This window comes from Anomaloglossus baeobatrachus, chromosome 4 (assembly GCF_048569485.1).
Source record: "Anomaloglossus baeobatrachus isolate aAnoBae1 chromosome 4, aAnoBae1.hap1, whole genome shotgun sequence".
Lineage (NCBI taxonomy): Eukaryota > Metazoa > Chordata > Amphibia > Anura > Aromobatidae > Anomaloglossus > Anomaloglossus baeobatrachus.
In genome coordinates this window covers 528,048,562-528,064,868 of record NC_134356.1, presented here as the reverse complement: position 1 = coordinate 528,064,868, position 16,307 = coordinate 528,048,562, and the positions used below count along the sequence as shown (strand labels likewise).

At 43.5% G+C, this 16,307-nt stretch overlaps 1 protein-coding gene across 2 annotated transcripts in view; it reads left to right on the top strand.

The window, feature by feature from the left end:
* The window catches only part of ARNT2 (aryl hydrocarbon receptor nuclear translocator 2), a 213,045-nt gene that overhangs the window by 140,961 nt on the left and 55,777 nt on the right, over window positions 1-16,307 (top strand). For both annotated transcript variants that reach the window (XM_075345922.1, XM_075345923.1), the window contains 3 exons: window positions 13,389-13,465; window positions 15,649-15,783; window positions 16,043-16,117. In XM_075345922.1, coding sequence (XP_075202037.1) covers window positions 13,389-13,465; window positions 15,649-15,783; window positions 16,043-16,117 — 287 coding nt within the window. The remainder of the gene's footprint in view (window positions 1-13,388; window positions 13,466-15,648; window positions 15,784-16,042; window positions 16,118-16,307) is intronic.

The window sequence follows — 16,307 nt, the reverse complement described above, 5'->3', positions numbered from 1 at the left end:
ACTGTTGTTAACAAAATAGAATGTATTAACAAAAATGTATTCTGCACACAAAAACCACAACACAAATAGATAGAAATGTAATTATTAAAAGGCAAAAACTAAGCTAATAGAATCATTTCACAACATATATTTCAACACCACAGATATTCCACACAGATTTAACTAAATTGGCCAAGTAATGTGCTCCGTCTGTCTCTTTCCAGGTCTGTCTCTTTCCCCGTCTGTCTCTTTCCCTGTCTGCCTGTCTCTGTCTGTCTCTTTCTTTGTCTGTCTCTTTTTCTCTTTCCCCATCTGTCTCTTTCCCAGGTCTGTCTCTTTCCCCGTCTGTCTCTTTCCCTGTCTGTCTCTTTCCCTGTCTGTCTGTCTTTGTCTGTCTCTATTTCTCTGTCTCTTTCCCCGTCTGTCTCTAACAAGGTCTGTGTCTTTCCCCATCTATCTTTGTCTGTCTCTCTGGCTGTCTTCTCCTTCCCTGTCTCTTTCCCCATCTGTCTCTTTCCAGGTATGTCTCTTTCCAGGTCTGTCTCTTTCCCCGTCTGTCTCCCTGTCTCTTTGTCTGTGTCATTTCCTGTCTGTCTCTTTCCCTGTCTGTCTGTCTTTGTCTGTCTCTATTTCTCTGTCTCTTTCCCAGTCTGTCTCTATCAAGGTCTGTGTCTTTCCCCATCTATCTTTGTCTTGCTCTCTGGCTGTCTCCTCCTTCCCTGTCTGCCTGTCCCTGTCTGCGTGTCTGTCTGTCTCTTTCCCCATCTGTCTCTTTCCCCATCTGTCTCTTTCCCCATCTGTCTCTTTCCCCATCTGTCTCTTTCCAGGTCTGTCTCTGTCTGTCTCTTTCACCGTTTGTCTCTGTCTGTCTCTTTCTCTGTCTGTCTCTATCTCTGTCTCTTTCCCCGTCTGTCTCTTTCTGTCTCTCTCTATCCGTCTCCCCACCGACATCTTATTATCTCACATATAAGCTTCTTATACTATAAATGTCTTTTGTTCTTATAGCAACCAATCACAGCTACTACTAATAACCTGTAGTTCCAGGCTCCATTTACTTTAATGAAGCCATGTTTTTTGGAGAGTAACTGTAAAGCGCGGGGTTAAATTTTCCTGTGAAAACATAGTCCACGACGTTCCCTGGGTCACATGAGGTGTCTGTGCAACATTTTGTGATCGTAAATGCGACGGTGCGGATACACTTTTCGTTTCACTTTTTCCCCATTATGTAGATAGGGGCAAAATTGATTGGTAAATTGGAACGCGCGGGGTTAAAATTTCGCCTCACAACATAGCCTATGACGCTCTCGGGGTCCAGACGTGTGAGTGAGCAAAATTTTGTGGCTGTAGCTGCGACGGTGCAGATGCCAATCCCGGACATACATACACACATTCAGCTTTATATATTAGATTTTAATTTCTCCCTTTGCAAATCAATGTGTTATCTCTAACAAATTCAGGAAAAAATTATTTGACCATTTAAAAATCATGCCCTCATTTAAAGGGAATCTGTCTTCAGGTTTTTAACACCTAATCTGAGAGCATCATAATGTAGGGGCAGAGATCCTGATTCCAGCGATGTGTCACTTACTGGACTGCTTAGTGTAGTTTTGATAAAAATCTCTCTTTAATCAGCAGTAGATTATCATTATAGGACTACTTCGTGTGCTGCAGGTAGTCCAGCATATTCATAAGCTTTGTATAACTGGTAGATTTGCAGCAGAGAAAACATGGATTTTATCAAATGACAGCAAGCAGCTCAGTAAGTGACACATCACTGGAATCTGGGTCTCTGTCTCTACATTACGCTGCTCTCAGATGCGGGAGAAGCAAAAACCTGGTGACAGATTCCCTTTAAGCACATATGTTTCCCACTTTGTAAAACCACCATTGTAGTGTACATTAGTTGTGGATTTTCAGTGCCCATTTTGTATATGTATGTCTTAGAATTTGTGTGCAGTATATATCATTCAGGACAGGGATCTGCGAGGTTTAAACAACCTGACATATGTTTACGGTACTTTTAATTCAGTGGAAAAACACTGAATACCACGCTGAAGCATCAGTGGCAAACGATAAGCTCTGCTTGGATGCCTGCATCGGTATATGCACATAGGCACAGGTTTTCAGGTACTTTCTTCCTGCGAGTGATCATTGCCCCTCTATAACCTGTGGACATTCCTGAGTTATGGCGTACGCTGTTTTGTCCTGTGGGAAAAGAGATTTTGTTCCGAAATCCTATATATAGCCTTGTTTAGCCCGCAGCCAGCAGCCCCTTCTCTAATGCATGGCAGGTGGGAATTCAGCGTTCCGCACACGCAAAGGATCACTTATGGTACATTGTTTGTGTGTTCAGATCGGAACAATCCCACTGATGTGAGGTCATCTACAGTAAGACCCCCTAATGGAGCAAGCTCAGCTTTATCGTGAAGAAATGTAAAAACTGTAGGATGGAAACAATTCAGGCAAATGTAAGCAAATGAAATTCCGTAATGTCAAGGACAGAGGTCACTGACTAATTGAACTCTTATTCTATAAATTAGTGTTGCATTTTTTCCATTCAAGCTCATTACCTGTAGCATATATTACAGAACTGGCCATATATATATATATAATATATTTTTTTTTATTTTTTTTTTATTTTTTTCTTACAGATTAGGGTTTTTTTGTATATATAACCACACATAATATTGTTAGAGTATGGCCATTTACACTTGGGAATTTGAGTATAACACAGATAGCATCTGATAGGTTTTTTCACTTAAGGCCAAATTTACATATCAGGTGTTTCACAGCCCGAGTATGGACCACAATTCACGGATCGGCCCTGGGTCTCCTGACCCGAACTTGACAAGCTCATATATGCCGATGAGACTGCCCAGTTTTGGTGAAAAGACTCACTGCTGGTCCGTGCATTGTGGTGTGAACTAGGTGTTACAAATCGGCGCCGCAGTAAAAGCAAGCAGCCTGCTGTTGTTCCTGCTACGCCCAGGCGCCAGCCGCCATTTTTGGCCATGCCTCGAGTCGTCCAGCTGGCTGCTTATTCCTCCACGGCTAAGGGTGGAGAGGCAGCTAGGGCGCTTTGCGTGCTGATTTGCCCCAGCCAGAGCCTATGTCCAGTGTTTCGCCTAGTGAGCTCAGCCTCAGTGCCATTTCTGAGGCAAAGTCCTCAGTTCAGGCTACTGAGCATGCTCACACACTTAGTGCGAAAAGCCTCTTTCCTCAGGTACTTGGACCTCGTTCTGTGTCCAAGTCCTGTGTTGTGCCTACTGAGTATGCTCAGGCAGATAGGTTGATAGTCTCATTTCTGAGATAAAGTCTGTAGTTCCGGCTAGTGAGCGTGCTCTGGCACTTAGTGCATTGGAGGCGAAGATCGGTAAGGACTTCAGTGGGCATATCCGTGAGGTAGCAGGCCCTGATAGGCTGAATAGCATCAGATGTCCTGATGATGTGGCCACTCCGGACTGGCTCGTGGAGGCCCGCCCCTATGACCTGGCACCCCTTCACTGGTCATCAGACGATGACTGGTAGGGTGTTTGGGGTGGTGTTGCCATTGTGTCATCAGTGAAGTGGCGGTTCCGGAAAGATCGCTGGTGACATCAATGATGATGTGGCACTCCGCTATTGGCCCTTGGAGGCACCAATGTAGCTCACCCTGGGTTTGGGGTGGACCCTAGTTGATAAAAAGACGTGGAGACCGCATGGAGGTGCGCAGTCTTCACATACACATTAGAGAACCATATTGCGGCAACACCCAGTTGTTCTAGAAGCGGTAGGTAGAGTTAGGCGTCCGGTGCCTGTCACGCCAAGATTCGTGGCTTGGAATGTCAGGGTCAGGCATCACGCTTCCCTCCTACCGTCCAGTCCTGTTTGAGTAGCCCAGTGGAGTTAACTGGGCTGCGGCTGCTGCGCCGACTGTCTCCGGTGTGCCCCTTATGCACACGGACAGTGTACCCCAAGACCCCTGTGGTGTTAACAGGGGAGTTTCTGGTTTGGTTGTGTGGACTCTGTGAGGTTTACAGGGTCCACACGCCTAACTTGGATCAGGTTCATATTATTTCGGAGCCACCCAGCTCTGTATTATTTGCCTGACCTACGGGTTGCCAGCATCTCCTTTACCATCTTGGAGCACAGTGGACCCCGACTGGCAATTGGGGTATACACCACTTTTATCCTTATCCACCAGTCCCCCCGTAACACTAGGACTCCTAAATTGGGATTTGTGAGTCCAGTCTAACGTTCAGTGATCTTTGTACATTCAGATCTTCACTGGAGTTACACAGACTGGTTGCTTGGGACAAGCTGCTTGAAACCCATTTGAAAAGATTGGTTGTTAAAGAGGTGGTCCACTATAAAGCATAGTGGCCACATTGATGTAAAGCTTTTTCTATATACCTTCTGTTGTCTATTCTGCCTGTGAGAGGCGCTATTGCGGTCTGATTATGCCCATCATGTGACCCAGGCTGCAGTCACCTCTGATGTCCGGTGATGTCACGTCAACTTGTGGAATTGGAAGTTGACCCGAAATCACGGAGGCAGGACCCAGTGTTCCTGAGCGACTGGGCTGTGGGTAGAGATTCACTGCACATCACCGACCAGTATCACTCTTACTTGAAGCGCTATGCGGTGAAGGAGAGAACGCGCAAGATGATGGGCTGTGACGTGCGGTGAACCTCCGCCCAAAGCCCAGTCACTCAGGGACTTTGGGTCCCGCTTCGGTGATGCCGGGTCAACTTCCAATTCCGGACGTTGATATGACTTCACCGGACATCAGAGGTGACTGCAGCCCGGGTCACGTGATGGTCATGATCAGACAGCAATAGCACCTCTCACAGGCAGAATAGACAACAGAAGGTATTTAGAAAAAGCCTTCTGTTTCAGCTTTACATCGATGTGGCCACTATGCCTTGTAGTGGGCCACCTCTTTAAGTCATTTTTCCAAAACAGGCTATGGAGACAAATTTGCTTAATTTTTATTTAGAACCAAACAAATATGAATTAGTTTTGCTGAGAAGTATGCGGAAATTTCTTAGAGAATCTGTAAGGGCAGTGTTACTACTAAAATTAGTGCTCTTGCTATATAGGCTTTGGAACATTAAAAAAAGAAACCTTAAACATGACAGTGCTGAGAAATTGAGCTTTGAAGCCACATGCAAAATAGCCCTTAAAACAGGTACACTCAAAATATATTGGCATGCCTCCAATGAACGTCTGGGCATGTGTGGAGTATCCAGATTACTGCAATAAAGTTATCATTTGTATGTTTTTTAGGGCAATAACAAAAATGTTTTCAGCGCTGCTCCAGTCCTGTTCTAAGGCACATGAGCTCACACAGGGACCTCTGTGCGGGGCAGAGCTATTTTCTCATTGTAAGCCTATGGAGTCTAAAAACGCAGGTCCATCGACTTCCATTGAAAAAGCAACATCCTGTCCATACATAAAAGCCAGTGAGATTTGGCAAGTCCAGATTTAAGTCACGTTACTTAGAGGAGGACTAGAGCGCCGCTGGAGGCCGGGGAGGATGGAGATCAAGTAAGTAACTACACACCTATACTACATTACATAGATTAGACAGGATTATTAGGAGGGCTTCTTTAAAGGGTTATTCCCATCTCCAAGATCCTATATGTAGTAGGCCTAATAATATTAGCAAATGCCTTTAATTAGAAATGTAGTATAGTTCTTCTGATATAGAAATGTCTCGTACCTCATGTGCAGAGCATTTCAGCTTAGGTATCCATGATTACGACCTCAAGCAACCAACCAACTGTCACTATATGAGTGGTTGTAACCATGGATACCTATTCTGCAATCCCCTGTACAATGAGGTAGGAGACATGGCTATATCAGGAGAACTATACTACATTTCTAATTCGAGGTATTTGCTAATATTCTTATTATTACACCTACTACATATTAGGATAAGATTTTTGGAGATGGGAATACCTCTTTAATCTTATGCATTGTTGCAATGACTACAAAAGTGAGAACCCTGTAGATAAAAATCGAGTAGTCTTGTTAGAAAGCATGTCATGCTATAGATTCATGTTTTTCTTACATTTTAGTGGGGAAAATCACTGCATTTAAAATGACATGTAGATTACACCAGTATAATGTATACACCTGTGTAAGTGCTGTAGTATGTGGCAGAGCTGTGCACATGCGGCGCAGACAGGACGGGGTCACATCCTCGGATTCTGCTGGCCTCCATGTGTGCAGATTTCCTCCCCTAGAAGCCAGAATACCTCTGTATATTCAGAGTCCAAATGGACATTTTATTTTTTTTCTGGAAGAATGTAAAGGAAGTCAGCAGAATATACCTGTGTATGTAATTGGAGGCATATGTAGATACAGGAGAGGGCCCCTGCACCTCAGTGCCAGCCCCAGTGTATACAATATGGCCGTCTGCATGAGCCCTAAGGCTTTATGTTGTGATAAATGGACCAGTTATGTCACCAGATATCTCTGTAACAGTTTCATGAATGGAATCTATTAGTGCTGTGCTTAGTTTACCTTACAGCTCCAGGTTACCGGGCCTGGGACATTTGCCCCAGTTGTGACCAGGTATAGATTCAGCATGCTGGAGCTAATGTTGACTGCGAGTGAAAACCCCTAATGTTGCCAAACAACACTTAGCTGGAAAACCCTTTATGGGAAACCAGATCTTTCTCGCATGCAACTGGTTTTCAACCTCTAAATATGTCCCTTCACATTGTGTTCATCTTTATACTACAATAACCATACATATCTGGCACGCTTGCTGAGCAGCGCGCGCCAGGCCCAGAGCTGCAGATTTTCCGTTGTGTTAAATCCCAGATTCCAAGCAGCGGCCGTCCTGCCAAAACTTTCTTTTCTCGGCTGCTCTTTAAGCGTCCTGGATTTATTCAGCAGTAGCATGAAGAAAGTCCCTTAAAAGGAGAGTGTAACTGAAATCACATCTGGCCAGCACAACAAAGCCATGGCCTGCAAGCCATACTTGTGTTAACTGTTTATGGCTCTTTAGACATGTCCCTTTATATTCCTCCAATACAAGGATCACTCCTGCGTGCTACATAAATACTTACCATCTATTTCTGGAAAATGATATGTTAATGATAATAGAATTTTTAAATGGCGTAGCTTGAAGAGACGCTAAACGCAAAACCTTCACCTTTATCTGCTTTTTCCATGCATGTACGAGAGAAATTACATTATGAGCCCAATGGTCACAGACTGTATAGCATTGCAGAATATATTGGTGCTATACACTACTCACATAAAGTTAGGGATATTGGGCTTTCGGGTGAAATTTATGTAAAACGTTCACACTACATTGATATTTTATCATGAAAGTAGGGCATTTAAGTAGAAGCATGTAATGATGATTTCCTTATCTCAATTTATTGAAACAAAAGTCAACAGCAGTGGTGGGTATACCCTCCCAAAAAATCAATCATTTATGTGGTCTTGAGCATCAATTACAGCTTGACAAAGGCGTCTTGTGCTGGTCACAAGTGGAGTTATGGTCTGCAGACGCATGGCATCCCGCTCTTATTGAAGGATAGCTCTCAGGTCATCGAGGTTCTGGGGTACAGAGTTACGAGTCTCTACACAGCGACTCAGCTGATGCCGTAGGGTTTCTTTTTGATTCAGGTCTGGAGAAAGTGCAGGCCACTCCATTTGAGGTCACGCAGTCTCCAGCAGCCGTTCCCCAATGATGCAACCTCAATGAGCTGGAGCATTGTCGTCCATGAAGATTAAATTAGGCCTATGTTTTTCATGCAGAGGCATAAGGACTGGATTAAGAATGTTATTGAAGTAGTAGGGGCTGTCACTGTACCATTCACAAATTTTAGGGTAGTTCTGTATGGACAAAACACACCTGCCCATAATGTAACACCACGACCAACAAAGGCTCATCTGGTGACAACAGTGGCTGATGCATAGCACTGTCCTTGAAGTCTCCAATGTCATTGGTGGCCATCATTTATGCTCAGCGTGAATTGATTTTCATCACTGAACAAAGCTGAGGCCCTCGTCCAGCGTAGATGATGTCTGTTCCTGGTGATGTGGTTGGGTAACCTCTAGGTCAGTGTTTCTCAACTCCAGTCCTCAAGACCCATCAACAGATCATGTTTTCAGGTTTTCCTCAATATTAGACAGGGAATAATTCCATCACCTGTGCAACATTAATGAAAGCCTGAAAACCTGATTGAGGAAAACCTGAAAACATGATCTGTTGGTGGGTCTTGAGGACTGGAGTTGAGAAACACTGCTCTAGGTCATCTATCATGCAGATCACGCTGATGTAAACAGTTTTTAATGGTCTGACATAACACTTGTGTGTATCTCCTCCGTTAAATGTGCCTGGAGTTGTTTGGCATTCATCATCCAGTTTTGAAGGGCATTGTTCACAATGAGGCAGTCATTAGTGTTAGAAGTGGCTAAAGGACATCCACTTCTATGTGTTTCTTAGACTCTTCCAGTCTCTCTCTATCTCTGTTGCAACCTGCAGATGACACTTTGTGACACTCTAAGCTCAGTGTCCTGTTGATCAATGTCATCTTGGTCTCATGATGTCAAAATGTGAATAGTATGATGAGGAAAAGTGTTTAACTAGCAATTCTAATTGAACCTCAAAATGTATTGGGTGATTCATGGATCAAACACCTGTTGTGAATTTTGCTATTATGCTCCTTGTTAGAGAACAGCAAGTTGTGCAAAAAGTACTGAAAGATTGAACACTTGGACATGTGCATTGAAAGTTTAGTGAAGATCACATTAGGTTCACATGGAAAGGTTAGCGTGCATTTTAGGATCATCATGAAATTTCACCCGAAAACCAAATATCCATAACTTTTCGTGAGTAGTGTATAAGCAATGCAGAATAGCTAAATAATGGTTCTTGTCTTTGTGTTAATCCCATTTTAGATGCCCATGTGCGGCTTGATGCTTGAGATGGCTGTGAAGAGGGAAGAATAGATACACTGCTGCACTTATCTCATGGATACAAGAAACCATCATGGACTGCAGTCAGTGGGAATTGTGTGCATGCGTATGGTATAGAGGCCGTACAGCTCCCTAGTGTAGATCCATGTAGCCTCGGTGTGCCGCCATACACATGGAGACATTCTAGATACTATTGGGCCTATATTTAAAAAATATCTAATTGGCAAACTAAAGCCTCTTTTACACGGGACGACCATCAATCGATCGCACCCGCCCCCGTCGTTTGTGCGTCACGGGCAAATCGCTGCCCGTGTCGCACAAAGTCGTGAAACCGCCGTCACACGTACTTACCTGCTGAGCGACCTCGCTGTGGGCGGCGAACGTCCAGTTCCTGAATGGGGAGGGAGTTTCGGCGTCACAGCGACGTAACACAGTGGCCGACCAATAGAAGTGGTGGGGCGGAGATGAGCGGGATGTAAACATCCCGCCCACCTCCTTTCTTCCGCATAGCCGGCGGGAGCCGTGAGGCGCAGGTAAGCAGGGTTCATCACTCCCGTGGTGTTACACGGAGCAACGTGTGCTGCCACGGGAACGATGAACAACCGGCACAAGTAAAAATAAACGATATTATGAAACTGAGTGACGAGTACACGACTCACGATTTGTGAGCGATACTGTGTTGCTCAGAGGTTTCACACGAGACAACGTCGTGTATGATGGCGGATGTGCGTCACAAAAACCGTGACCCCGACGATGCATCGCACGATCCGTCATCTCGTGTAAAGCACCCTTTAGGCTCCATGCGCACGCTGCGTTTTTTGTGCAGCTTGTTGCCAATAACTGCATGTCTTTCCTTTTCCCAGCAAAGTCTATGAGAATTCAGAAATGCTGATAGTGCCATATGCTTAAATCCTCAGATAGGAGTCCTGCTTTTCATATGTGCACACAACTGCTGGTGTATAGTACAATGTGAATGTCTTAATGCTTTTGTTATATTGCTAACCTGCAGCACATAGGGCTATCATTTTACAACCAATATATGGCGGTATGACATAATATTTGAAAAGATTCATCTCGTATATTATTCAGGGTAAAGCATTTCCTGCTGCGATTATCAGAAGTATCAGTCAATTCCCTCTGCAGATATCACAGAGTCGTGTGTTTGCGGCCTGTTTAATGCATCCGCACCGGAGAACCTGAGGTGAATTAGAAAGCTTAATTTATAGTTCACTAGGTGAAGCATTTTCCATTTCTAAACCCCTGCAGCGTCTACTGCTTCAAACATTTGGTTTAAATAAGACCAGAAAAAAACCCCAACAATTTGTTCTAGATTGGGCCGACGGGCTGCTGGCATGTGCTGCGATTCCTGGACTCATCTTACTGAGCGAGACTATGACGGCTCCTTATTAGAAGGAAATAAAAAGATGCTTTGTGGATGCAATATTTTAATATTTTACTGTAGTAGTAGTAATTTCAATTGTAGTTTCAGGAACTCTCCGCTTTAGGCAATCCCTACTTGTTAGAAGACATCCCTGAGCTGATAACAAAGTGTCCATCTTTGGGACCTCCAGCAAATAGCTGTAATGTGTCTGAAAAGACGACAATAAGTTCAGCTTACAGCGCCACCAAGAGCAAGTTTAAGCATTGCACAGTGTCCATTTAAATCAATGTGTTATCTGTGCAGGGCAGGACGGATCCCGCAAAGTGAAAGATGCTCTGCGCAACCTCCCTCCATACTGCACAAGACGTGGGAGGTCTAATTCCAAATAGGATCAATTTAAATGTGTCATCTAGGTTTTATTTGTGGTAAATCTGACCTTTTTCACAGGATTAAAAATGACTATTTCTTTATATTGTAAACTAGCGCTGTAGTATGAGAACTAGTGGCCCAGAGGTTAGCACTGTTGCCTGGAAGTGCTGGGGTCCTGAGTTAAGATCCTATCAAGGACAACATCTGCAAGGAGTTTGTATGTGCTCTCTGTGTTTGCATGGGTTTCCTCCCACGCAAGTGACTGTATTCCACAGCAGAGATGCACGGCGCACAGAGGCACACACCACTGAGAAGAAGCGTCACATTTATTAAGAAGAATTTGGCACCTTGTACTACAACAAGACTTGCACAGTGCAAGCGTACACCAGTCTTGATGAATCTGCGCCTATGTTACTTTATGGATGCCAAACAACATTTACACCTGATGTCAAGAAATCAGCATATTATTTAGCTATATCTATTTTCCCCCTCTTCCTTGCATACAAAGTGATGACAATATCCCTTACAAATCCCATAAGGAAATCTCAAAGTGCCTTATGAAGTGATGTATTTCTAAGTCTTCAGGCAGCATAGTCAAGGCCAGGACAGCGGCCCACAAACGCCCACACATATAACCATGCTGCACCAATCTACAGAGATTTTTTTTTAGCCTAGAAGCAATGCTTTCAATGCTTTTTTTTTTAAATGGGAAGTGATAGATATTTAGTATTGTATATGTAGAGAATGCAAGCAGAATAGTAGATGGAGAAGGTTGCAATGGGCTTCATCCCATGAGGCTTTCCAGCTACAGCTCACAGCCGGCATTGCATATGGTTCAATTATAGTATATACACAGCGCAGCCCCTTTGAAGCTATGTTTAGCCACATAACTGTGTGCAATCTGGGAGATCACAGTAATTTCCCCGTGCGTCGTGTGCTCGTATTGCCCCTACATAGAGTAGTGGTATTAATTAGTCCGGTCAATCATGGAGCCTTTCTATCAATCAAGATGGGCTCTGGCTGAATCACACTTGTGCCGTCACTGCTGAACTCGAAGCCTTGTGAAATGAGCTCGGAAAAATGCTGAAAGCAGCTCCTCAGAAGAAAAGCCGCATTTTTTCCAAATACATAACAGGAAGTTTGGATGGCTCCAAGCAGTACAGAATAGCATGTGATAAAAATACCTCTAATGAGACACAAATGTGCTCCATCGCCTCTGATTTGCTACCAGTAAACAACATTCTTGAGCCGTGTGTCTGCCGAACAGTGGAACTAGGGACAGCAGCTTCTCATATGTCCCAAGCAGCGGGTGTATTAACTCCTACTATGTCTTACCATGACGTATTACCACCACCTTATTGTGACACATTAGTAGACGTCAAGCTTCAATTACATATAGGGTTAGCGGCTAAGTCATTTCTCAATGAATGCCCCAAACATCGTGCTATAAATATATTATGGGTGTGTATGAGTGTGTAGTATGCACGGTATACATCATTATTCCTTGCAGACTAAGATTAGTAACAAAACATTTGTTGCTAAATCAGTGGAAACTAACTTGAAACATTTTTTTTATTTTTACGTACACATAGAAAGTCATTTACAGACCTGCCGTGTACAATGGCCTCATATGTAGGGGTAACGGCTATTATGAAGACGACATTTAAGCCCCGAGTCATCTTTTGTGGGGTTTTTAACGGGAACCTGTCACCAGATTTGGTGACTATAAGCTGTGGCCACCACCTATACTAGAATACTGCATATAAGAGCCCAGGCCACTCTGTAGAATATAAAATAGACATTTATAATACTCACCTAGGGGGCGGTCCAATCTTATGGATGTCCCTGCTCTCCACTTTGTCGCCTTCTCTCTGCCTCGATTGTGGTCCTCCTTCTTCGCAGGCCCGTGTGCATGACGCGTTCTACGTCATCCACACCGGCCGGCATTGCGGAGCTGCACAGGTGCACTTTGATCTGCCCTGCTGAGGACAGATCTAATAACTATAGTGCACATGCGTTGGTGGTCTTTATCCTTTCCTCGCGCTTGCGTTTAACACTACTTTGATCTGCCCTCTGCAGGGCAGATCAAAATACGCCTGTGCAGCTCGCAATGCCGGCCTGTGTGGATGACGTAGGATGCGTTATGTACACGGGCCTGCGAAGAAGGAGGACGGCAATTGCAGCAGAGAGAAGGCGCCGGACTGGAGAGCAGTGACACCCCTCGGACCGGACCACAACCGGCCTGGGCTCTTATATACAGTATTCTAGAATACTGTACATAAGAGCCTACTGTGGTGGCCACAGCTTATAGGGGCCAAATCTGGTGACAGGATACTTTTAAGTCTTTTTGAGCAGAAAGTTGCATCTTTTTCTAAAATGTCGTAAAATATGGGGAGGAAACATGCAAAACCTACACCCATAGGCGACAGGAGTAGGGTTACAACAAATTTTTCAAATTTTTAAAATGTCGCAATTGAAGAATCTGCCCAAAATATCTGGAATCATTGACCTCAGCTCAAAAAGCGGTAAACAAAAAAAACCCGGTGAGCACATGTAAAATAAACTTCAAAAAAGGTGCAAATAGAGTAATGAATTGGGTGCAAGCAAAAAAATGGCACAATGGAAAACAAGTGGCATAAAGGCAATGATGAATTGCTTATTTTGTGTGTTATCTGGCATTTCACTGTGGAAAGCAATGGATTATTGTTCCTTAACCCCTGCTTATTTGTTACAGGTATGACTATCCCTGAAGAGGATGCTGAGGTTGGACAAGGAAGTAAATATTGTCTTGTTGCCATCGGAAGACTGCAGGTCAGGATGCTAATACTGCTAGAATTAAAGGGTTTTTCACAAGATTGTGAGTTACCACTTTTGATAGTACAGGGGATAACTTGGTGATTCCAAGGCATTCGACCACAGGAAACCCCAAAGACCAGTCAGTTATCCCTCAGGATTTGGAATAACTTATTACTTGGGAATAACCCCTTAACTTTTTACACTCCTCCACGTGTGTTAATAATTGTTCATAATTCAATTTTTGTACACACTCCCACAGATATACTTACCTAAATGGTAAGGTATCAGGTGGTCCAGGTATCTTCTTGTACACCTCTTCTTAATCACGCCATGCCCAGTAGATAGTCTGTTAGTGGCCGGTAACCACCTATCTACAGTTGATAACTTGCTGAGTTTAGAGAACCCCTTTTAACATCATTGTTCAAATGCACATAACACTATCTAGACAAAATGAGTTGGTCCACCTATACATTACACCTACAGGAGCTTTTCTGAGATCCTGGTCTAAATCAATAGGCATTAGTATGGACGTGGGTACCACCTTGCAGTTAAAACATCTTCCACTTTTCTGGGAAGGCTTTCCCAAGAGGACGTCTGTGGGAACTTTTGCCCATTTATCCAGTAGCACGTTTGTGAGATTAAATACTGATGTGCGAGAAGACCTGACTCGTAATCTCCATTCTCGTTTATCCTAAACTTGTTATTAGGCTTGCAGTTAGGGCTCTGTGTGGCCAGTCAGGTTCTTCCACACCAAATGTACTCAACTATCCCTTTGGGTCTTTCTTTGTACACTTAGATCACAGTCATGCTGGAGAAGAACAGGTCCTTACCCAAACTGTACTCATAAAGTTGGCAGCATATAATTGTCCAAAATATATGGGTATGCTGCAGTATTAAGATTCCCATTCACTAGAGCTGAGGGGCATAGGCCAACCTCCTGAAAACCAATTCCATAGCTTTATCCCTCCTCCAACAAACGTTACAGGTGGCACAATGCAATCCGGAAGAGAACGGCCTCTTGGCATCCACCTTAGCCAAACTTGTCTACGCAATATGTATCTTCAAAATCAGGTTACCCACACTCCAGTCTAGTGGTGGCGGCTTTACACCACTCCATCCTGCCCCTGGAATTGTGCTTGGTGATGTAAGGCTTGCATCCAGCTGCTCAGTTATGGAAACTCATGCCATGAAGCTTCTGGTTAACATTTTGTCTGCTTATGTCAATGCCAGAGGAGGTTTTGGAGCTTTGCAGCTATTGAGTCAGCAGAGCCTTGGTGACTTGTGCACCTCAGCTCTTGGCTACCCCTCACTGTAACTTTACGTGGTTTGCACTTTGTGGCTGAATTACACTGGTTCTTTCCACTTTTCATTAATACTACTCATAGCTGATCATGCAATGGTTAAGAAGGAAGACATTTCACAAACTGTCTTGTCACATCAGTGGCTCCAATTAAAGTACCATGCTAGAATTCAGTGATGTGTTTACTATGAGCTATTCTTTCACAAAGGCAGGTTGCCTGGCTAGGTGGCGGATATTATACTCACGACTAATGGAACTGAATGAGAAATCAGTTCAGTGATGTCTCAATACTTTTGTCCTCCTAGTGTACACCCCTGCAAGTGTTAGCATACAACTGAGTACAGTGATCTTTTCATCACATCTTCATCCACCTCCTCGTTTAGACCACCAGTGTTCTCTTTTCTAAAAATACATTTTCTTCTTCCGCAGTCTGTAAGTCAGACACATTTCATTTTGTATTCATTTCTCACACACACGTGGAGGGAAGGGGAAATACAGCAGATCCATCCGGTACATAAATTAGAAAAGTATCATTTATTGATTCAATCCATTACAATGAATAATGTCCAGCAGAAGATAAAAACTGACGCGTTTTTCACCAGAAACCTGTCCGTATATATCTTCTGCTGGACATTGTTCATTTTAATGGATTGAATCAAAACCTATATTTTTTTTAATACATATACCGGATGCATGGGCTGTTTTTTCCCCTTTCCTCCTGTCTACTTACTGATTTACATCAGCTGGATCTTGCACCCTCCGGACACAGGTTTGGCTAACTACATTGTATACGTGTATTGTTTTTTTTCTCACATGCACTGATCCAGTCGTACGTTCTGTGTATTATTTCTGCCATATAAATCATGGGGTAAAGTTTAATACTTGCTTACTTTTTCAGGTCACGAGTTCTCCGGGGAGCCTGGATATGAATGGAATGTCTCTTCCCACCGAATTCTTATCACGACACAGCACAGATGGAGTCATCACATTTGTAGACCCTCGCTGCATCAGCGTGATTGGGTACCAACCACAGGTTAGTGGTGGGACTACGGCATCTGTTATATGTCTGAAGTGTAACAAGCAGATTCATGTCGTGGGTTAGGATTTATTCTACTGTAATGGCTAGTCTCCCGCATTGTCTATTGATTTACTTTTTCATGGTCTGCGCTTTTCATTTGACTGATCAAGAATTGATGTGGCCTAGATTTGTACTTTACTTTTTACATAAAAGCTAAAGATTTTACCAAAACACTATTTACAATTAGAAAAAAAAAATCTTCTTGTCTGTTTAGGATCTTCTAGGAAAGGACATTATTGAGTTCTGCCACCCTGAAGACCAAAGTCATCTTCGCGAAAGTTTTCAGCAGGTACATGATACTGGTGGACATTGAAAGAAGTGACAATCAAAGTTATTAAAGAATTATGTTGAGGTTTTTGTGTGTGTCTTGTGTATGTCAATGTTATTTGATGTGCCATCTCTTGGTAGTTCACCATTGTAAAGGGTATCTCTCAGTAGGAACAACCCTCCTAAACTATCTAAATGGACATGCAGATCAT